The sequence below is a fragment of the Heterodontus francisci genome, chromosome 20 (genome assembly GCF_036365525.1).
Source record: "Heterodontus francisci isolate sHetFra1 chromosome 20, sHetFra1.hap1, whole genome shotgun sequence".
NCBI classification, from domain to species: Eukaryota; Metazoa; Chordata; class Chondrichthyes; order Heterodontiformes; family Heterodontidae; genus Heterodontus; species Heterodontus francisci.
The window spans coordinates 40,118,264-40,141,363 of NC_090390.1; the positions used below are offsets into that span (position 1 = coordinate 40,118,264).

General features: G+C 39.6%; 1 protein-coding gene across 6 annotated transcripts; it reads left to right on the forward strand.

Moving 5' to 3' along the window:
* The first annotated feature begins 690 nt into the window (after positions 1–690).
* On the forward strand, positions 691–22,604 carry LOC137380596 (zinc finger protein 518A). 6 transcript variants are annotated; one of them, XM_068052655.1, is made up of 4 exons: positions 691–846; positions 1,358–1,407; positions 3,118–3,242; positions 14,599–22,604. In XM_068052655.1, exon 4 carries the CDS (start codon positions 14,762–14,764, stop codon positions 20,294–20,296), a length of 5,535 nt encoding a protein of 1,844 aa, XP_067908756.1. In that variant the 5' UTR covers positions 691–846; positions 1,358–1,407; positions 3,118–3,242; positions 14,599–14,761; the 3' UTR covers positions 20,297–22,604. The 6 variants fall into 6 exon arrangements, with proteins under 6 accessions (XP_067908756.1, XP_067908760.1, XP_067908757.1 ...); XM_068052659.1 differs by lacking the exon at positions 3,118–3,242; XM_068052656.1 differs by lacking the exon at positions 1,358–1,407.
* The last annotated feature ends 496 nt before the right edge of the window (positions 22,605–23,100 follow it).

Consider the following 23,100-nt stretch of genomic DNA (forward strand, 5'->3'; position numbering starts at 1 on the left):
CTGCTATACATTATTAACATTGCTCCAAGACCATTTCCGAAGTGTCAATATGGTAGATGCCACTAGCAAGAAGGAATTCTAGGATTCAGAAAGTTTAAAAGACAAATATATTAAGTTAAGATCCAAGTTAAAATATTCAATTGGATCTTGATATCAAGTTAAAATGTTTTGCTCTTAAAATTAAAGCTGAAAAGACAGAACTGTACTCTACTGTACCTACTAATTAATTTCTGATCCTGGGCAATCTTGTTAACTGACGCTTGTTTCAGTTTTCGTTCACCTGTAACACATCCCACATTTGTGAGTTCAGATTTGAACATTTGAGTGGTGGCTCACCTTCCTTATTCTTCATATTAACATCAGTACCACATGAAAGAAAAAGCACTACACACTCATATTCATCTGTAAATAAAAGAGGGCATACGATTCATCTTTTTTAAAATAACGCACATCAGGCTATATTTTGCATGGAGTTTGTTGCCGATGGAAAATAAATGGGGCTCCATTTTATAAAAAGAAAATGATGTTTGCATGTGAATCAGAAGGCCTTGTGACTCGTGATCATTCAGTCTGATCAAAAATGGAATAGTTTTCCACTTGCTGCTGTTTCAGGTTTGACTCTAAATTGCGGTCAGTGTGCAATATTTAAACAGGAAGACGCTTTGGCAGCAAATACGACGGAAGTTGCCTGTAAGGTACTATCAACCGCCAGCCCCAGCACCTTCTTCTCCTTCCGCCGGCCCGCTGCCCGGTCGCACGAACTCGGTATCTCCACAGCAGCAGCACAATGCCCGGATGTGACTGTCATGGCGGCTAATAGTGACCTGCACATTACATTCCAAAATGGTAAGAGTTTTGCAAAATTTTTTTTTAAAAAACAGCACTCAACAAAATGATTCACAAATGAGGTTCCTGCATTTTTAATGCCTGCCTCGCAACAATTGCGGCTGTTTTTCCTCCAAGAATTTCATTGCAACTGCTAAAGACTGAAGAAAATGTCGGCTCACTTCCACTAGTCGCGGGCGGAGGACATTTTCGGGCTGAGAGTAAATAGTGCAGCCGACAAACTGTCGGAAACTGTAGCTACGTGGAGGCTTGTAGTCAGGTGGACGGTGAAGTGCTTTTGCGTCGCTGTTGTATTTTAAGACGATGTTTTTTGTTTAAAATGTTTGATTAAAAGGAAATATATCAACCATTTATTTTCTTCCGCGTTAGTGTATACGTCCGCCATTTTGACGGTGGGCACAAATAGATTTCTATTCGTGATTTTCGGCCTTAAATCAAGTACAGTAAAAATAAGTCAGGATTCTTTAATTGCAAGAACATAATGTTTAGAGTACTTAATTTTCCGTTGTAGGCCAGTGGAGAACTTTCAAAACAGTCACCGCTAAATAGTGTGGTAGTCATGTAAGTAGATGAATCTGAATTGTACTTATTCACCTTGAAATTGTTTCCGTTTAAATTTTTTTTTAACTCGTTGGTCGTTTGTATGCGACACGTGTAACCTGTAGCCAAGGCTGCATATATGCATATGACCTACATATAGACATTTAAAATGTTTTTTGTGATAAATTGCTGAGTTTTCACGAATTCAGTATTAATATGCTGATAGTTTTGTAACTCGATTAATTTACGCCAGGGACCCACATTTTGACATTGTTTATGACAATACGGCATTTATGTAGTGTTTATGAATGTTATGTGTCCACTACTTTTGTAGATAATGCAAAAACCTAAAGATTTGGTACTTTATCACCATTATTGGTTAATATTTTAAGATAGTTAAAATGTTATATATTGGAACTTGTGCCATTGCCATCACTATTTTTTCTAACAAAGTGGCATAAGAATTTACAAATTTATTGAAATGAGTAGTCTGGGAATTCTTCTAAAGAGTCAATGAGGTTACACTTTCTTTCCCTCCCCTTCCCAAAAAAAGACAGTTACTACTGGAAGTTAGCCTTGACAGACTTGGATAATTTTAAGAGCAACCTTTTTTTCCCTACAGTTTAAAGCCACTACACGATGCCTTGATTCAGTGTTACCTTGGTTACTTAGTAGGGTGTGAGAATTTTCACCCTCTTTCATTCCTCCATACTTTTATTCTCTCAATTCCTAGAATTCCCATTGTGTACGTCTGAGATCAGGAACTCAGTAAGCAATTCAAATCTTCGTTCCAAACTCCTTTATTCCACGCGTTGGTGTCTTTGTTATTTGTGGACTTGACTATTCCAATGCAGTGCTGCCTGGCCTCCCATCTTCCACCCTCCATAAACTTATGCTCTCTTGCCCGCATCCTACTCACACCAAGACCCATCACCCCACCCCCCCCCACCGTGCTCACTGATCTACATTGATTTCTGGTTGTGCAATGCCTTAATTTTAAAATTCTCATCTTTATTTTCAAATCCCTCCATGACCTTGACCCTCCCTATCTTTGTAGCCTCCTCCAGCCCTTCAATCCCCCAAGATATCCGCACTTCTCCAATTCTGACCTTTGCATCCCCACCATTGGCGACTGTGCCTTCAGCTGCGATGGCCTTTAGCTTTGGAATTCCCTCTATAAACCACTCTGCTTCTCTTTCCTCCTTTTAAAACCTACCTCTTTCACTAAGCTTTTCATTATCTGCCCTAATATCTCCTTTTTCTGGCTATCTAAATGCAAGTTGTCATTGTTCAGTTTGTTATGCCACTAAGTAGTATAAAAAGTGTAAGTGCATTTCTACATCAGTTGCAGCCTGAAATGTTTGTTTTCAGGTTGCTGATGTGACAGTTTTGAATGCTTCAGGTTGGTTCAAAAATTGGGATTGCTTGACAACTCACCAGTATATGACTGCCTCTTCAAATGACAAAGTTTTTATAAATTTTCATGAAAATAGCACTCAGATGTTTTATTCAAGGATTCTCAATGGAGCAACAATTTTTTTCTGAAATTGAAGCTGCAGAGGCTCACTGCATGTAAAGAGCTATCTCACGTGAAGCATTTAAAATTTGTGTGGGAAATGGTCTAAAAATACTTGCTTAGAATAAACCTGTGGGTAGGATTTTCAACCCATCGGCTGGGTAAAATATCTAACCCACAAATTTAATCCTTTTTTTTTATAATGTTTCTTCTAGCTGAAAAACATTCTCACTTTCATTAATTCTGAAGAAGAATTGTACTCAAAACAGGCATGTTGTCTACTCTTAAAATCAGTGTCAAGCTGCACATCTGAGTTTGAAACCTGCTGTTTTCTCTCAAGGCAAGTAATAGGATAATAAGGAATATCTTGATTCATAGTTCTGCTTGAGGATTGTGAAAAGAAATTCTTCAATCAAAAAATGAATTGATCATTTTGTTTAAATCTAGTTTTGGTGTTACAAAAATAATGAAAATTGCTTTGGACAGTAGATAATTGTGGATCTATTGAGGACATGTATATGTCAAACTTAAACCTCTAATATACTTGGCTGCTTTAGACAGTTTTAAAATGTGGAGCCTGAAAAATTGTTGCTCATTCCTGGTTTCACGTTCACTTTGTTGTGGGACTTCCCTTAATGGCTGTCTGACAGCACCTTGCCGAATACTTCCATTATAGTACAATAAGAGGAATCGCTGCTATGTGATGGCATATGCCAAGCCTGAGGGCAGTCTTTATTTGGCAAGAAGCAACCAGTAATGCAATATTCTGTTTTTCATTTTTAAACATTGTTCATAGATAATAAAAAGTTTCAATGTTAACAATTTCACCTTCCTTATTCCCTACTTGCCTGAATGTATAGTGATCCACAAGAAATATCAGCTATTTACAATCTATATTAATTACTTGGACAAAGAGACAGAGTAATGTATCCAACTTTGATACAAAGCTAGGTGGGAATGTAAGCGCTGAGGAGGACACAGAGGCTGCAGAGGGGTATAGATGGTTAAGTAAGTGGGCAACAAGGTGGCAGATGAAGTATAATGCGGCAACGTGAGGTTATTCATTTTGGTCATTAGAAAAGCAGAATTTTTTTTTTTAAAGGTGTGAAACTTGTAGAAGTACACCCAAGCCTCTCTGAACATTTACAAGGAACACCAAAAAGTTAGCATACAGATTCAATTAGGAAAGCAAATGGCATGTTGGCCTTTATTGCAGGGGGATTGGAGTACAAAAATGAAGAAGTCTTGCTATAATTGTATGGGGCTTTGGTGCGACCACACCTGGAATACTGTCTGCAATTTTAGTCTCCATATTTGCATAGGTGGCAGTATAGCGAAGGTTCACTTGATTGGTTCCTGGGATCAGAGGGTTGTCCTATGGTAATCTGAGTAGATTGGATCTACAGTCCCTGGAGTTTAGAAGAGTGAGAGGATCTCGCTGAAACATTCAAGATTGTGTAGGGCTTGACAGGGTAGATACTAAGACCTTGTTTCTGCAGCTGAGGAATCTAGAACAATGGGGCACAGTTTCAGGATAAGGGGCCGATCATGTCGGACTGCGATGAGGAGAAACTTCTTCACTCAAAAAAGGTTTGAATCTTTGGAATTCTCTACCCCCAGAGGGTTGTGGATGTGCAATCGTTGAGTATACTTAAGGCTGAGATAGACAGATTTTTGGTGTCTCGGAATCAAGGGATATGGCGAGCAGGTGGGATAGTGGAGTGGAAGCCCGAGATCAGTCATGATCATGTTGAATGGCGGAGCAGGCTCGACAGGCTTTATGGTCTACTCCTGCTTCTATTTCTTGTGTTCTTGAGTTCTTAAGCATGCTGTTTCAGTTGAAAGTGGGCACAAAGACCCCTCATATGAAAGATGGTTTATACTTGTTTGCTCTTAATTGGTCATAAATGATGTGATGAATAAAACCAACAGTTGATCATGATTAGCATTTGAAGTTGAATATCTGTACAAAAAAATGCTACTGAATTCTGAAAAAACTTTAATCCTGAAAATACTACGGTTGAAGTACCCTATCATATTTAAAACATGCATTTTCCTGTTTTTTTTTCCAGCTGACTGGGTTGGGAGTGACCTCAGCATTTGCATCCTCTCGGCCAGATGCTCGGAGGTGTATGAGTGCCAGTCACCCTCTAACTTTGACTAGCTTTGCTGATTTCTAGAATGAGATTTTGATTTGGTGTGTAATTATTATTAATTGAAAGAAAAAGACCAATACAGCATATTTGTTATGCTACCATACAATATATTCAAAGTCCATTATTCAAATCGAACAGGTTAGAAAGTGAAAGGATAACTGAATTGAGTTGGAAATGCAGAGGAGGGTAATTGTGTGAGGTAGTGTCCTAGAGCCAATTTTCCTCTGGGCTGGGCTGAATTCTATCTCTGTTACGCAGAACATTACGTGGTTGTTGGCTCGGTGGAAGGTGGTGCTAAGGGGCTGGGACAAGGGAGAAGTTGTTTCTAATTTTATTGAATGGAGTTTTTGCTGTATCTTGGTAAAAGGGGCCACTATCTCTGTTGTGTGAAGGGGTAGGAAAAATATGGAGGATTTCATGTTCACTTTGACTGTCCGAGGTCTTGGTTCATGGCGAAGGCCAGATGGTTACTGTGGTAGATTGCATGCTTTCTTCGATGCATACTTATGCATCTGACTATCGAGGAGATGAGGATGCTGAATTAGTTTTAGTCCGAATTAGTCTCTGTTTTAGTTAGGAGAGAGGGCTTCTGATTAGAGCAGCCAGTTTTTATTCAAGTTATGTCCTTTTTTAGCTATGTAATACCTGTGTAATTTCCATTCGTTACTAGCCATAAAGCTGAGAATACATAAGGTTTTTGAGGGGTATCTGTTGGAATTGGATATCCAGTATTTAGCACAACTAGATAGAGTGGGTTCAGCTAAGTAGCACCATGGCATAGTTGTGGAGTGTGGGTGCTAGTGTTGGCAACATTGTGGCAGAGTAACAGTGTTCCAGTTGCATAGGAACGATGAGAAAAAGAACAAAATGTTGAGGGTGGTTCCTAAGTTGTACGTCTGTATTTTGTGAGGGTGGGAGAGAGGGATGAATGACACAGGAAAGATCAAGTGAAGATGTTTTTGGGGAGAAAGTGTATGTGAAAGAGCGAGAGATAGATGGGGGTTAGTTAAGCAGGCAGGAGCGATCTACTGATGTCACGTTCTCCATTAGTTTGATGTTCTGTCCACTTTCTGCCCCCTAGCTGATTAGTGGTAGTTGGCACTCTTATTAATTCAATGCTTCCTTTCCTGCTCAGCATTGTTTATAGTAAACTTTGCTTTTAAATGAGTTGCTGTATCTGTGATTTCTGTTTACCTGTGTAGCTTAATTTTTCCAGCTATGATTGCAAACTGTAACAAAACAATAACCTGCTTTGTTTTATAATCTAGCGGCTGCTTTTTTAATTGTGCTATTATAGTAGCAGCTTCTGTTGTGCATTGTTTTACAGTATAATGCCATCAGTTTGTTTGGGAACACAGAACATTTTTCCAGATGTTACGAAAGTGCCTCTGTTTTAATTTTTTGAGGATTCATTTTTGAAAGATTAAATGTAAAAATATTAAATTTTGGGGTTTTCAAAGGGGGTTGTGTAAAGGCCACTTGAATTTGCAAAACAGTCCCTGGAAATATTTTTTTTTTTTAAAAAGGGGCACTGAGGTCTTGTGAGGGAAACCACCTGACTTCAAGCTCAATAAACAACGGAACTTTGGACGCCTGGAGCAATTGTTTACGAAGAAGTGACAGGTCAAGATTGATGGCGGTCAAAAGGTTGACCTCCTGTTGTTGGTTTTGCTTTTGAATTGTTTTGAGTTGGGGTTGAACTGTACAAAAAGGGAGAGAAGAGAAGGCCACAACCCAGTTCTACTTTCCAGCACCCCTCCAAAAAACCCTGAGAAGTCCACTGTGTCAACTCATCTCGTCTCCTGTCTTTTGAAAAAAAACCTGCTAAATTAATTCTCAACGTCGCCTGAAAAGTGCTGCTTTAAAAGATCTCAGCCTGTCTTCGTGTACTCAGAGGCCAGACTGTGTGCCAGTTTTGGAACACAACATATCTCATCCGCTGTTTTCAAGAATGAGCAAGTATTCAGCCCGTGTTTTTTTTTTGGTCTAATCGAGCTCTTAAAAACAAAAATCCCTTTTTTTCTGGCTAACTGGTGTATGAGTGTGAGGGGCTAAGGTAAAAAGGGAACATTAATATTTCAATCTGTGTTCATGCTTTACTTCATTACTGGTTAAGACTTGTTTAATAAAGAACAAAATTCTGTTTATTATAAAAAGAAACTTGGTTGGTGTGTTTTATTCTGGGATAACAATAGAGTCTATGACCATATCAGTAAGTGGGAAAAAATTTCAATATATGTTGTCACCTGTGGAGAAGTGGAACTAGAATAAACAGTGCACTCCTGCCACCTAGGTTGTAACAACACAGATTGTACAAGTCTTGAACCCTCTTGCAGCGCTATGGGAGATTTAATAACAAATATAAAAATTATTTTGCTTTCTACCCACATCTTCTATGTTTTTTTTTAATCCTTTCCGGTCTTCGCGGAAAGGATTTATCTTCATTGGAAGAATTTAGGAATGAGTTGTGTCTAATAGTACTTTAAAAAAAAAATCAGCTTTAAAGGGTTTATTTTGTTAATGGAACAGGCACTTAAGATGTGTATAAAGGCCAGATAAACAAGTTTTATGGAATTTTGAGGTTTAGAGACTTTTGTCTCATGCAAAGCCCATGGTTCCTTTTTTTATTTATTCATGGAATGTGAATGTTACTTGTAAGGCCAGCATATATTGCTGTCCTTAATTGCCCTTGAAGGTGGCGATGAACTGCCTTTTTGAACAACTATAGTCTGTGATGAAGACACTCCCACAGTGCTGTTAGGGAGTTCCAGGATTTTGACCTAGCAACGATGCAAGAACAGCAATTTATATTTCCAAGTCTTGTAGGTGGTGATGGGCACATGCACCTGCTGGCCTTGTCTTTTTAGGTAGTCGGAGTTGCAGGTTTGGGAATAGCTGTCCGCCGCTTTGGCAAGTTGCTGCAGTGAATCTTGTAGATGTACACACTGTAGCCACGGTGCACCAGTGGTGGAGAGGGTGAATGTGGTGCCAATCAAATGGGCTGCTTTGTCCTTGCTGTTGTCGACCTGAGTGTTGGAGCTGCGCTCATCCAGGCAAAGTATTCCATCACACTCCTGACTTTTACCTTCTTGTAAATGGTGGACAGGCTTCTGGGAATCAAAAGGTATGTTGATCACTGCAGAATGCTTCTCTTTTATGACCTGTTCTAGTAGCCACAGTATTTATGGGGCTTGTTCAGTTTCTAGTCAGTGCTGACCCCCAGGATGATGGTGGTAGATATGTTGATGGTAATGTCATTGAATGTCAAGGGAAGGTGGTTAGATTCTCTCTTGTTGGAGATGGTCATTACCTGGCACTTATGTGGCGCAAATGTTACTTGCCACTTATCAGCCCAAGCCTGAATGTTGTCCAGGTCATTTTGCATGTGGGTGCGGATGCCTTCATTCCTGTGAGGAGTTGCAGATGGAACTGCACACTGCGCAATCATTAGCGAATATCTCCACTTCTGACCTTTTATGATGGAGGGAAGGTCATTGAAGCAGCTGAAGATGTTTGGGCCTCAGACACTATCCTGGGGAAGTCATTCATTGATGTCTTGGGTTGAGAGGATTGGCCTCAAGCAACCACAATCATTTATCCTTTTGTGCTAGGCAGCCATTACTCTAGCCAGTTTTCCCCCAATTCCCATTAACTTTAAGTTTATTAGTTATCTTTGCCACACTGTCAAATGTTGCTTTTGATGTCTGACTCTCACATCACCTATGAATTCAATTTTTTTTTTTTTTGGACCAAGGCTGTAATGAAATCTGGAGCCGAGTGAACATGCGAATTAGGAGCAGGAGTTGGCCCCTTGAGCCTGCTGCGCCATTCAACAAGGTCATGGCTGATCTGATTGTAACCTCAACTCCACATTCCTGCCTACCCCAATAACCTTTCACCCCCTTGCTTACCAAGAATCTATCTACCTCTGCTTTAAAAATATTCAAAGACTCTGTTTGCACTGCAGATTCAGAGGGCTGAGAACAGCAAAGGCCCTAGAGGAGTCTAGAAAGGGTGGAGGGTGGTACTTATATAAAAAAAAAAGTAATTAGGAGAGTGAAGAGGGGGCATGTAAAAACACTGGGCAAGCTAAAGGAAAATCCCATGGTGTTTTTATAAGTATAATAAGAGCAAGAGGATAACCAGGCAATGTGTGTGTGGAGCTGGAGGATGTATGTGAAGTTTTAAATTATTACTTTTTCATCAGTGTTCACTATGGAGAATGATGATGTAGGTGTAGAGATCAGGGAGGGGGATTGTGATATACTTGAACATATTGGCATTGAAAGGGAGGAGGTTTTAGCGGGCTTAAAAGTGGATAAATCTCCAGGCCCAGATGAGATGTATCCCGGGCTGCTATGTGAGGCAAGGGAGGGGATAGCAGGGGCTGTGGCACATTTTAAGATCCTTTCTGGCCACAGATGAATTGCTGGAGGACAGCGAATGTGGTATCATTATTCAAGAAGCGTAGCAGGGATAAACCAGGTAATTACAGGCCAGTGAGTCTAACACCAGTGGTAGGGAAAATATTGGAAAAAATTATGAGGGATGGGGTTAATTTCCACTTGGAGAGGCAAGAATTAATCAAGGATAGTCAGCATGGCTTTGTCAGGGTGAGAGCATGTCTAACAAACTTGAATTTTTTGAGGTGATTAGGTATGTGAGGGTAAAGCAGTTGATGTAGTCTACGTGGACTTCAGTAAGGCTTTTGATAAGGTCCCGCATGGGAGATTGGTTAAGAAGGTAAGAGCCCATGGGATCCAGGGCAATTTGGCAAATTGGATCCAAAATTGGCTTAGTGGCAGGAGGCAGAGGGTGATGGTCGAGGGTTGTTTTTGCAATTTGGAAGCCTGTGACCAGTGGTGTATCACAGGGATCAGTGCTGGGACCCTTCATGTTTGTAGTGTTTATTAATGATTTAGACGTGAATATAGGAGGTATGATTGGTAAGTTCACAGATGACACGAAAATTGGTGTCGTAAATAGGAAAGCCTTAGATTACAGGACGATCTAGATGGGCAGAGCAGTGACAGATGGAATTTAATCCTGAGATGTGTGAGGTGATGCGTTTTGGGAGGACTAACAAGGCAAGGGAATATACAAAGGATGGTAGGACCCTAGGAAGTGTAAAGGGTCAGAGGGACCTTGGTGTACTTGTCCATAAATCACTGAAGGCAGCAGCACAGATGGATAAGGTGATTAGGAGGGCATTTGGGATATTTGTCTTTAGCCGAGGCATAGGATATAAGAGCAGGGAGGTTATGATGGAGCTGCATAAAACGCTAGTTAGGCCACAGCTGGAGTACGGTGTACAGTTTTGGTCGCCACACTATAGGAAGGATTTTATTGCACTGGAGAGGGTGCAGAGGAGATCCATCAGGATGTTGCCTGGGCTGGGGCATTTCAGCTATGAAGAGAGACTGGATAGGCTCGGGTGGTTTTCCTTGGAGCAGAGAAGGCTGAGGGGGACCTGATTGAGGTATACAAAATAATGAGGGGCATAGATAGGAAGAAACTTTTTCCCTTAGCGGATGTCGCTAACCAGGGGGCAGGGATTTAAGGTAAGGGGCAGGAGGTTTAGAGGATATTTGAAGAAAGAATTTTTTCACCCAGAGGGTGGTTGGAATCTGGAACACTGAAGGATGGTAGAGACAAGAACCCTTACAACATTTAAGAAGTATTTAGCTGAGCACTTGAAACACCATAGCATACAAGGCTATGCGCCACAAAGAACAGTACAGCACAGGAACAGGCCATTCGGCCCTCCAAGCCTGCGCCGATCTTGATGCCTGCTGAAACTAACACCTTCTGCACTTCCGGGGCCCATATCCCTCTATTCCCTTCCTATTCATATATTTGTCGAGATGTCTCTTAAACGTCGCTATCGTATCTGCTTCCACCACCTCCCCTGGCAGCAAGTTCCAGGCACTCACCACCCTCTGTAATAAAAAAAAAACTTGCCTCGCACATCCCCTCTAAACTTTGCCCCTCGCACCTTAAACCTATGTCCCCTAGTAACTGACTCTTCCACCCTGGGAAAAAGCTTATGACTATCCACTCTGTCCATGCCTCGTGCTGGACAATGGATAGGCTTGATGGCTGGTGTGGACACGGTGGGCCGAAGGGCCTGTTACTGTGCTGTATAACTCTGACTATGATTCTATGACTTTTGAGGAAGAATGTTCCAAAGTCTCACGACCCTCGTAGAAAAAAATTCTCATTTCTGTCTTAAATGGGTGACCCCTTTTTATTTTTAAACAGTGGCCCCTAGTTCTAGATTCTCCCACAAGGGGAAACATCCTTTCCACATTCACCCTGTCAAGACCCCGCTGGATCCTATATGATTCAATCAAGTCGCCTCTTACTCTTCTAAACTCCAGCAGATACAAGCCTAGCCTGTTCAACCTTTCCTCATAAGACAACCTGCCCTTTCCAGGTATAAGTCCAGTAAACCTTCTTTGAACTGCTTCCAACTCATTTACATCCTTCCTTTAAATAAGGAGACCAATACTGTACACAGTACTCCAGATGTGGTCTCACCAATGCCCTGTATGACTGAGGCATATTCTCTCCACTTTTGTTTTCAATTTCCCTCGCAATAACATTCTATTAGCTTTCCTAATTATGTGCTGTACCTGCACACTAACCTTTTGCGATTCATGCACTAGGACACTCAAATACCTCTGCATCTCAGCTCTGCGATCTCTCACCATTTAGATAATTTATTTTTCCTGCCAAAATGGACAATTTCACATTTTGCCAGATCTTTTCCCACTCACTTCACCTATCTATATCCCTTTGTAGCCTCCTTATGTCCTCTTCACAACTTACTTTCCTACCTGTCTGTGTCATCAGCAAATTTAGGAACCATACCTATGGTCCCTTCACCCAAATCGTATAAATATAATTGTAGCCCTGATCCCTGTGGCACACCACTCGTTACAACTTGCCAACCAAAAAATGACTTATTTATGCCTACTCTGTTTCCTGTTAGCCAGCCGATCTTCTATCCGTGCCAATATGTTACCCCCCTACACCATGAGCTTTTATTTTCTGCAATAACCTTTGTGGCACCTTTATCAAATGCTTTCTGGAAATCTAAGTACAGTAAATCCACCGGTTCCCCTTTATTCATAGCACGTGTTACTCCAAAGAACTCCAATAAATTAAGTTAAACGTGATTTCCCTTTCACAAAACCATGTTGACTCTGCCTGACTGCCTTGAATTTTTCTAAGTGCACTGCTATAACGTCTTTAATAATAGCTTCTAACATTTTCCCAAAGACAGATGTTAAGCTAACTGGCCTGTAGTTTCCTGCTTTTTGTCTCCCTTTTTGAATAAAGGAGTTATGTTTGCTATTTTCCAATCTAATGGAACCTTACCCGAATCTAGGGAATTTTGGAAAATTAAAAGCAATGCATCAGCTATCTCACTATTAAGACCCTAGGATGAAGTCCATCAGGACCCGGGGACTTGTCAGCCTGCAGCTCCAGCAATTTGCTCAGTACCACTTCCCTAGTGATTGTAAATTTTCTTGAGTTCCTCCACCACCCCCCCCCCCCCCCCCCGCCCCGCCCATTCCATTTCCTAATTTACAGCTATTTCTAGGGTGTTACTTGTATCCTTTTATAGTGAAGACTGATGCAAAATACCTGTTCAATTTATCTGCCATCTGAGTGGTCCTGGCAGAATCCAACCTGAGCATCATTGAGCAGGTTCTAGCTGAATCATCATTGACAGTAGACTGGTGATAATTGGACAGATAGGATTTGCCCTGCTTTTTGTGGACAGACATACCTGGGCAGTTTTCCACCCTTGAGTAGATGCAAGTGTAGTAACTGTACTGGAACAGCATGTTCTGGAGCACGGGTCTTCAGCATTGTGGCTGGGCTGCTGTCAGGGCCCATAGCCTTTGCTGTATCCAGTGCACTAAGCCATTTCTTGATATCACATGAAGTGAATTGGCTGAAGACTGGCTTGTGTGTTTGTGGGGACCTTGGATCGAGGCTGAGCTGGATCATCTAATTGGCACTTCTGGCTGAATATGGTTGCAAAGCCTTTATCTTTTGCACTGATCTGGGCTCTACCATCATTGAAGATGGGGCTGTTCATCGAGCTTCCTCCTCCTGTTTGTTTAATTGTCCACCACCATTCATGACTGGATATGGCAGGACAGAAGAGCTTTAATCTGATCTGTTGGTTAAAGGATTGCTTAGCTCTGTCTACAGCATGCTGCTTCCACTGTTCAGTATGCTTGTAGTCCTGTGTTGTACCTTCCCCAGGTTGGCATCTCATTTTAAGTATGCCTGATACTGCTTCTGGCGTCCTCTTCTACACTCTGCATTGAACTAGAGTTGATCTTCTGACTTGATGCCAAGCCATGAGATTACAGATTGTGGTGATGTACAATTCTGTTGCTGATGGCCCACAGTGCCTCGTGGATGTCCAGTTTTGAGCTGCTAGATCTATTCTGAATCTTTTCCATTTAGCAAGGTGGTAGTGCTACATGACACGATGAAGGGTGGCCTCAGTGTGAAGACAGGGCTTTATCTCCATGAGGACTGACTGGTCATTCCTACCAATACTGTCATGGACAGATACATCTTTGACCGGAGGATTGGTGAGGACAAGGTTTTTCCCTCATGTTGGTTCTCGCCACTTGCCATATTCACATGGGCAGACATCAGATGAAAGGTCATCAACCTGAAACATTAACTCTTTCTCCACAGATGCTGCCTGATCAACTGACTGTTTCCAGCATTTTCTGCTTTTATTTCAGATTTCCAGCATCAGCAACATTTTGCTTTTGTTTGAGTTCTTCATTTAGGCCTGGCCTAGCAAAGGAGAATTTGCTCAACTTGAGTCCAGTGTTGGTCAGAATCCTGAGTCTGGCTGGATGAAGTTAAACCAACCTGCTGATGGGAATAGTGTATTTTTATTCATTTTCTTGTTTTTTGAAAGTTCTGTGGTTAGTTGAATTAAGATGAGATTTGATTCATATTACTTTGTCCTGTAAAATAAAGCAGCCAAACCGTTTATATCTGGCCTCATCTCACTGAAATATTTCAGCATCCTTTTAGAAAGATTTGAGAAGTACATGGGAGAATATGTGCAAAAGGTCCAATATTGAGTTCAGATCACAAGGCCTATTGTTACACTACAGTACAAATTATGTATGGGTGAATTCTTGAAACAAGGTTGCATGGACCACTTACTGAAGAGGTCAGCTCTGCTGCATCCAAGTGAATATGCTGAACCCCAAACTTGTGACTTTTTGTTTTTAGTTTGTTAGCTATATGTCCCAGTAGTGCTTAAATATGCATTTGCAGGTTTTTTTTTCTGATGGTCCAGAGCTTCAAAAATTCTGGTTCAGTTTTAGTATTTTGTACTGTTTTGGTTAATTTTGAATATTGCAACAAAAGTGTTTGATTTACACAATGTCACTGTAGCTTCTGTTTGAGAATTATTGTGTTGCAGTATATCAGTCTGTCTTCTGTGCAATAGCTGAATTTAAAATCCTTTTTTTTTGTACTTTACAGAATTACCATCACAGTGAGGAGTAATAATCTCCTGACCAGTTTTGTCTGAGCTAAAATACGAAGATGTGACCATTTTGAGCCTTGTTGTGACGTGCGGCAATTGGAGAGAAGGCATCCAACAAGACTCTCGAGCTCAGTGATTAACATTCCATAAAACTGAAATATGCAATCTGACCAGAGAAATTTTTCACAAGTTAATGAAGCAAATACTTTTGCAAATAGCAAGAGGTATTGTAGAAAGAATCTAAATTTGCCTACAGAAAACTTTTCACAAAAGGACAAAGTATCTATAGCACAAAAGTGTGCACAAGTTTCATCTAGACCTTCAGTGACTGTGAATAAACAGCCTTGGCAAGAGTTGAAATTCAAACTTAAAAATGCCAAAGTTGTTCTGTCAAGATTGGATGCGAGAAAAAAGATCCCTCCTTGCTTGCTTGTAAATCAAAGTAAAACATCACTACGTAGATGTCAGACAGCAAGGAAATCCTTGAGGAGCGAAAGCCTAGCTCCGGTGGATTGTCAGGTTATTTCTTTCAAGGGCAGTTCTGTGCAGCAGTCATTGGGTGGGACATCTAAAACTTCAGAGGGGATAGCAAAAGCTGTTTTAGTAAAGGTTTTGCGTTTTAACTGTGAAAAATGTAAAGACAGTGCTGAATACAACCCAAAACAGTTATTGAAACATTATCAGGAGCTGCATGCAGCAGACTCACCTACATATCCCTGTGAGTTGTGCAATTTTACTGCTAATGATTTTCAAACACTGAGCCAACACCGATTGAAGCATCGTACCCCTCTTCTTAAGTGTGAAGTTTGCAATGATGGTAAAATGTATACTCTACAAGAGTTAAGAAAGCATTTAAATTGGAAACATGGTGTAAATGGTAATTTTCGCTGTGAAAAGTGCCGATTTTCTACAAAGGATCAAGGCACATTTATTCAGCACATTCACCGACATGACGTGATTCAGTATAAATGTGGTAAATGTGAGCATGTAAGTTACACAAAAGGTGAGTTTCAAAGACATCTTGTTGTACACACTGGAGCTTTTCCTTTTTGCTGTCAATATTGCAACTATGGTGCAACACGTAAAGACTATATTATAAAACACATTAATGCTGTCCATAAGGGCCTGGCAGAGGGTAGATGTTCAAAAACCGAAATTGGTCCATGTCAAAAAGGAAAAATGAAGAATTCAGTGGGTCTGAAACTTGTCCTGAAAAGATACAAAAATGGGGTTTCTCGGAAGGCACAATGGAGGAAAAAAAGGCAAATCCTGCATTCAGTAGCTACAAAGGGTAATGCTAAGAGATCTGATGATACAACAAAGAAACTCAGCCATCCAGTACCACAGTCTCCAGCAGCTGTAATTGCATGTTTAAATGAAGAAGTAGTTGGTCCTAAAGATATCAATGTTAAGACAGATGAAATTCAGGAGCCAAAGCCAGCAGCTGCTTCTAGCTCTACACTGAAGAGAGCAGATACAAGTGGTTCTAATCAAATACCCAGAAAGATGGTCCCTCCTGGGCTTCCTCCAGTAATGCTAAATAACAATAAGTTATCAGTGCCACCTAACTATAGTGCTCAAATTATGGGCTTCAAAGTAGTAAGTGGCAAACAACATTTAGTAATAAAGATAATACCTACATGCAAACAAAACTTAAGTGCTTCAAATTCTCAAACCCAAGCTGGTAATGACGACTCTCTACGTTTGCCTCACGCTGCAGGAAATTCAAATGTTAGATTACCCAGTGCAAACACATCAAGTGTGGATGCACAATCTGTTATATTGTCAAATAGTCAACCTCGCGCATTCATGGTAACGGACAATTCTGAGGAATCAAAGATGCAGACTTCTGTACAACAGGTGTCTCTGATATCTTCTGTAACAAATGGTAAATTTACTCAGGTTAAGATACTAGAGCCATTGTTTGTGGCCATGAGCTTATCTCAAACAGGGAAATTGTTATTACCAACATCTTCACTGAACTTAGTTGAAACTGCAATAAATAAGGTTATGCCAGATAACCAAGTTATACAAAACAAGACTCCGACTTCAGAAAAATCTTCAGTTTCGAACAGTTGTCCATCTCAGACATTTGCATCTTCAACCATCAGCCAGATTGATTCAAAGGGATTACAATGCTTAAGTGAGAAGACATCCAGTGGAAAAAAGATGTCTCAGTCAGATTGTGATACCTCATTACAGTCCAGAAAAGGTACCCATTTGCCTTTTATTCATAATTATGCTAAGGTGAACATTTCTACACCAAAACAATCAGGTGTATTAATAGTGCAAGGTGATAATTCAAAGTCGACAATGGTTTCACAATCGTCAGTTATTCCGCAAAGTTCCTTTAAGGCCGAGTCAAGCTCTGGACAGCCACACAAAATGGAAGCTAGTGGAATTCATGTGTCAAGTCTTCAACAACTGCAATGTATTGTAGCTTCTGAAGCCTCTATAATTCCAAAATATGGTCTATTAAATGGAAAAGTTCCAACAGTTGGTGTTTCAACTCACAGCAAACCTTCGTCTTCAGGCGTTCCTTCACAGTTGCTGCTTGGCTGTCAAAATCCAGGTTTCAATGAATTTGCTTCACCTATACTTCTGCAAATGCTGGAACAACCTTCTGCAAGAGTTGATGAAGAATCTGATGCAGAGGGCAAACTAGTGGCATCAAAAAATGTCCCTGTGTCACCTTCTACAGTATGTACAAGTTCTACATCAAATTCTAGTTTCCTTTTTGCCTCACGTGAACTGGGAGCTGAAACTGTAAACATAGGATGTGATGAGCTCTGTAGTAATTGTGTGATTGACTGTAACCTTAATTCTTGTAGTGAAGTATCAAACCCAACTACTTCAGAACAAAGTACTGTCTGTCCCATGAATGTAAAGGAACCCAACCTAGTTAATTACGATTGTTTGTATAATTTGAATAATCCACATGCTGCAGAAATACTAATATCTGGCAAATGTGAATCTGAAGTGGAGGTTGAAGCATTAAAAACAGTCAGTGAAAAGGAGTTAAAAAATGCCTATGAAATGCCATCTGTTAGAAATTGTGCAACTGTGCAGACACGTGAGCTGAGGAAATGTAATAGTAATTGGTCCTCTTCAACAGATTGGATCTCTGGCTCAGAGGGAAATGGTAAATTTCAAAGTACAGAAGAGGGTGAAACTATTTCTGCCAGTAGCACAGGTTCACAAATAGATATCCTGGATTACTGTAGATCAAATTCATTTTCAGAACAAACAAATTGCCTGAGTAAACCGGATGTAGAGATGATGGACTGTTATACCAAAGATAACATTAATCCTAGTATTTCTGCAGAAGACTTTTTGGAAGAGCAAGTTAGTGATTCTGATGGCAATGTGTCCCCGGTAATGCCTAGAATCACATCGGTGTTCTCTTTACAGACTGGAGATGGAATGAGTTGCTTGGCTCCTGAAGAAAATCAATTGCTACTTGATGCATTGAAGGCCACCTCCATATTTGGTAATGAAAATCCTTGCAGTGAACCACAGTGTCCCAAAAGTAGTCTGACTAGTTTTCTAGAGAGACCGACCAGTACACATACTGCAATAGACAAAATGGGTTTGCATAATTATTCCATTAAGGAAGACTCTTGGGCAATGCAGTTGGACTCTCTAAATGCTGAAAGTAATAGCTGTGTTTTAAACAACGATGAATGTCTTGGGAGCAATACACTGCAGACTGTATCTCCACCTGAATCAAACAGTTGCATGCCATCAAATGTTGTAAAGCTGAACACACTGTTAAAGACTCATTCAGATGAAATAATCAACCAACAGTTGTTAAAGGATGCAATTCGTACTTCTAATGGGAGCAATAACTCATCTGTAGCACCTGTGGCACTTTTGGGACCTATACGTCTTGCTGGTATCACTAAGCCAGTTTTAATTCAACCATCGCAGAAAGGTTCCGCCATCCCCTTACATTTGACAAAACAATCCAGACTGCAAGTAGTTTCTGGGGGATCAGATCCACAGACGAAAGTTGTTACTAAAAACGCTGCCTCCCTGACAGATAAGGGGCCTGGCTTGATACTTACTTTCAGTAATGGAACACTTGGTGCAGTTGCTAGTATTGTTTGTGGTGGTAATCCTCAGATATTTGATAGTACAAGTGTCAATATTCAAGGACAAACACCAGTATCTGACACAGTCAGACAAAATACATGTTCATTAACAAGTAATTCCAGCGTAGCTTGCATGAAGGCCGCACCAGTAAACATTTTGTCTTCCACCAATCCTTTACCTAAAGATCCAGTTTCTGCAGTGTTTGATCATCATTCTTATGCAAAGCTTGCATCTAATGCTAATGCCAACCATACAGCTGAGAAAGGTTCATTAAATATTAATGGTCAGGATACAAATTTGTTCAATGAACCACTGGAAAATCTTAAATCATCTGTATCAAATAATTCACTGTCATTTCCATTTAGGCAAGGGACTGTTTTGGGTAGTATGAACACACACACAAGTACAAATACAGAAAATGTATCAGGCCAACAAACTGTTGTGTTTCAGTGTATTATGCAGAAAAAACCTGGAGTTAATAATGAAGATACAGTGTCAAATTCTAGTTCTACGTCTGAAGAAAATGGGCCACTTCAGAAAAAGATTTTATTGCGATTTGTTAAAAGCTCTCATGGGGAGTCAGGGGTGAAGAACAACCAATTCCTGAAAAATTCAGTGGGGCTTCACAATGATGCTGTAGGAAACTTAATTAAGCCTTTACAGCAACCAAGTCCGGCTGTATTGTTTACTGGTGGCTCGCCATGTATCCTGCTACCAGTGAATAAGCCTGTACCATCGACAACCGCAAATGATGGCAGTTCTCCCCAAATCAGTGTTCAGGCTTCCCTTAAACTTCCTATTCCTCCAGCTCTCCGAAGTTCATCCACTCGTTCTACTGAAAAAAGAAATACTAATAAAGCCCCTTCAGTTATTTCACAGCGATCTGCAACAAAGTCAAACTGCAGATGGGATAATGAGAAATTGGATGAACTGTGGCAACCACGGAAGTCATGTAATGAAAAGCTTGTTTTTAGATATAGCAAACGACTAAAAAACAAGTTGGAAAATTCTGAAAACCCACCAAAAACAATAACCAGTAGCCTTAGTGAATTTGAAGAAGAGAAAGAACTAAACAAACCTCCTGAATTTAGCAGTATGGCATTTATAAGTAGAATTGTGAAAACCCTAAGGCTTGTGCCTTTTGATCATAGGCAGCTTATTAGATGTCCTAGAAGAAACCAACCTGTGATAGTGCTCAATCATCCTGATGTAGATGTCCCTGAAGTGGTTAATGTCATGAAAACCATTAAGAAGTGTAAAGGAAATGTACTCAAGGTAGTTTTATCAAAAAGAACAATTGGTGCTTTGTTGAATCCTTGCAGCAGTATGCAAGTAGCTGCAAAAGGGTTCCTCATCAATCAATGTAAAAAGGTAAAACCAGTGAGCCCTGTGAAAGAAAGATATGTACTGAAATTGAAGTTGAAAAAGACAAGCAAGAACAATTATCAGATTGTGAAAACTGTTTCAAATAAAACTATTGAGGCTAGATTCAGCTGCTGGTTTTGTGGTCGAATATTTGATAACCAGGAGGATTGGGTGGGTCATGGTCAACGACATTTAATGGAAGCTACGAGGGACTGGAATAACTTGACTTTATAGTGGATTAAATGTCAGTAAAAGACCGAAAACTGAGTTTATTTGTGACCTTCATGTTTTACATATGCCCAGTTTACTAATGCACCACTTCAGTTGATGATGTGAATTTACTTTGAGAGGAACTGTTGGAGGTAGTATCTTCTGGAATCTGAATAAGAGATAAGTATTCAAGCCTGAATATACTAAAGGTTTTTATAGAAAGTTAGCAGTATTTTCATTTTTTGAACTGTTTGTAAAGTGGCTCTGGCACTGTATTGGGTTTTACCTGATACTATAAATAACACTAACTGAATTCACTCTTTCAGAATCTCTACTGAGAATTTAGCGCTAATGTTTTATACATTTTCTTTTTCTATTTTGACCTAAAATCTTCAATAAGGAGGGGTTTTACTGTTGTATAAATTTATTGTATAATGGTAAAGTTGAGAATTTTGCTAAAGTAAACCTGTTTCAAACAACTGTAATTTGCCCTAATTACGCACACCCTGTTTAACACACAGTTTGTGTGGGGGACTCTGGCAAAGACAATCACTTGTACTTCTAAATGCTATTTGCTATATGATGAGGATAAGTTAGCACCGAATGATTAACAGACTATTTTTAGATTCAAAAACAGTTGACTCCTAGTTTTTTGCTGTCCTGATTGTGCTCTATGCAGTGAATTGTAATAAAATGTAGAACATATTTGGTACTTTTTTTTTCTTTTAACACACTTATTTCGTATCGTGTGTACCATGTAGTGAAGTAAGCATTGTAGCTGGAATAATTCAGGTATTTGGTGTCCCTTTGCTTTTATTGCCAATAAGAGTTCCAAGTCCATAAAGTGAACCAGAATTTTTCTGGGATGTACTTGGAGGTTCATGCTTTTTAGGAGTTCTATCACTGTAGGATGCTGCAATGACCCCATGAAGCTGCAACCTATTTGTTGCATTCCTCATAGGGCCCTAAAGCAGGATTGGGGGAGGGGGGGTGGTGGAATACGCTAAGATTGTTGTAAAGATTCATAACAGCAATTTCTGTTTCAATTCATTCTTTTTTCAAATCTGTTTCTTGAAACAGTGGTTAACTAATAAAGCCTGCTGGAGTGGATACAGTCTTGTATATGTTTGGGTGGTGTGTGGCTGGCAGTTCAATAAGTGGCAGGTGTCGAGAGTTATTGCAGGGCTATGGAGAAAGGAGGGGATTGGGACTAATTGGATAGCCCTTTCAAAGAGCATGATGAACTGAATGGCTTCCTCCTGCTCCTGTGATGGGATGCTAAGATTCTATGACACCATAGTTTAAAAATCAATGTGAGTGATGAGGTTTGGAATGCTCTCAAGATCAGGGTAGGTGCAGACAACAGATGCCCTTGCCTGCTCCAGGCTCATTTAATCTTTTTCCACTATTTTCCACCTCTTCAAAAGAACAGAAGATGCCAATGTTAAGGAAAGGAGTTATGGATGAAAAAAGAGGTAGGTTTGTACATTGTTCTCATTAATTTGCATTTTTTCAAATTATATAGATGCTGTTTCCTAATCAGTCTTCGTATCCTCATATATCGAGTAGCTGCTTACATTTGAGAGTCTTCTGCTTGTCATGCTTAAAATGTGTATTTATTGGATGATCTGTCCAAATTATAAATTCAGTAGTTTTCTTCCTCCACAGACTAAATTAGCTGTAAAGCATTGAAAACCTATGCATTGCCAGAATTTATACTGTTGAATATAGAGTTCAATAATATGAATTTGGTATTCCATGTAGGGTTTCTACTATTCCTGCAGATGTGCAAAGGTACTAGTACTTTGCTTGGACTTTGATGTATTGAAGGGGCAGTATTATAGAAGTGTTCTATTTTTCTATTCCTTAATTGTAAAACTACATCTACTTGTGAAGAAGAAAACATGTCTGTTTTATAGCAAAGTGTAAAGGGGAAAAAAAGCAAATATTTATGCAATGTTAATAACTTGGTTATATTTTTACATTAATGGCTCTTTGCTGTATTAAGCAGTTTATAAAGTAATTCCTGATTTTGAAATATTTCAGTTGACTGGTAAATGTAGCAAAAGAATAGCTTAGACATGGAATATGTGGACAGATTTCTTGCTTCAGTTTTCAGTATTTGTTTCTAAATAAAACGCTTGCTGGAACTGAAATTGGAATTTTTTTTTGTATATTGGAAATGAATTTGAGTGCGTTCCAAATAACCAATGTCAAAACCTTAACACTTTTTAAAATATATTTTATTGCTATGCACTACCAGTATTGGGTTATTTCTTTCAAGACCAGCTTTTACAAATGCACATTATTTTTGAATACATCTATGTACATTTTCTTCAGAAATAAAGTTAATTAAAAACAGTTTGATTTTTTTTTTCTTCTCGCCTACCTGTCTCAACCATATATATTTAAACTGCATACCAATATATAATGTATGAAATAGATTGCATCAGTTATTTGGGTTTGCAGAAACTCCATTTATGCAATTTCAGATTTACATTGCTCCATTGTGTAACTATACTGAAATGACAAATAATTCCTATACATTAGATTTACTATTAAAAATGGTCATTTATTCTCTATGCAAAAATAGTATGAGAAGAAACAAGTAATTTTCTTTTTAGAATTCGCACGACTGGAAAAGACCATTGCAGTTAATCTGGTCAGTTCCAGTAGCTAGGAAATGCTTTTGTTCATGATGCATCTCCAACTGCTTTAGCAAAGTTTTCATTTATCCAACCCTTTTAATGTTGATGCATTCACCACCCTTTACATCAAGTAGTTAAATCTAAACTAGCTTTTCACCATCACCCAAGTTTAAATTTATG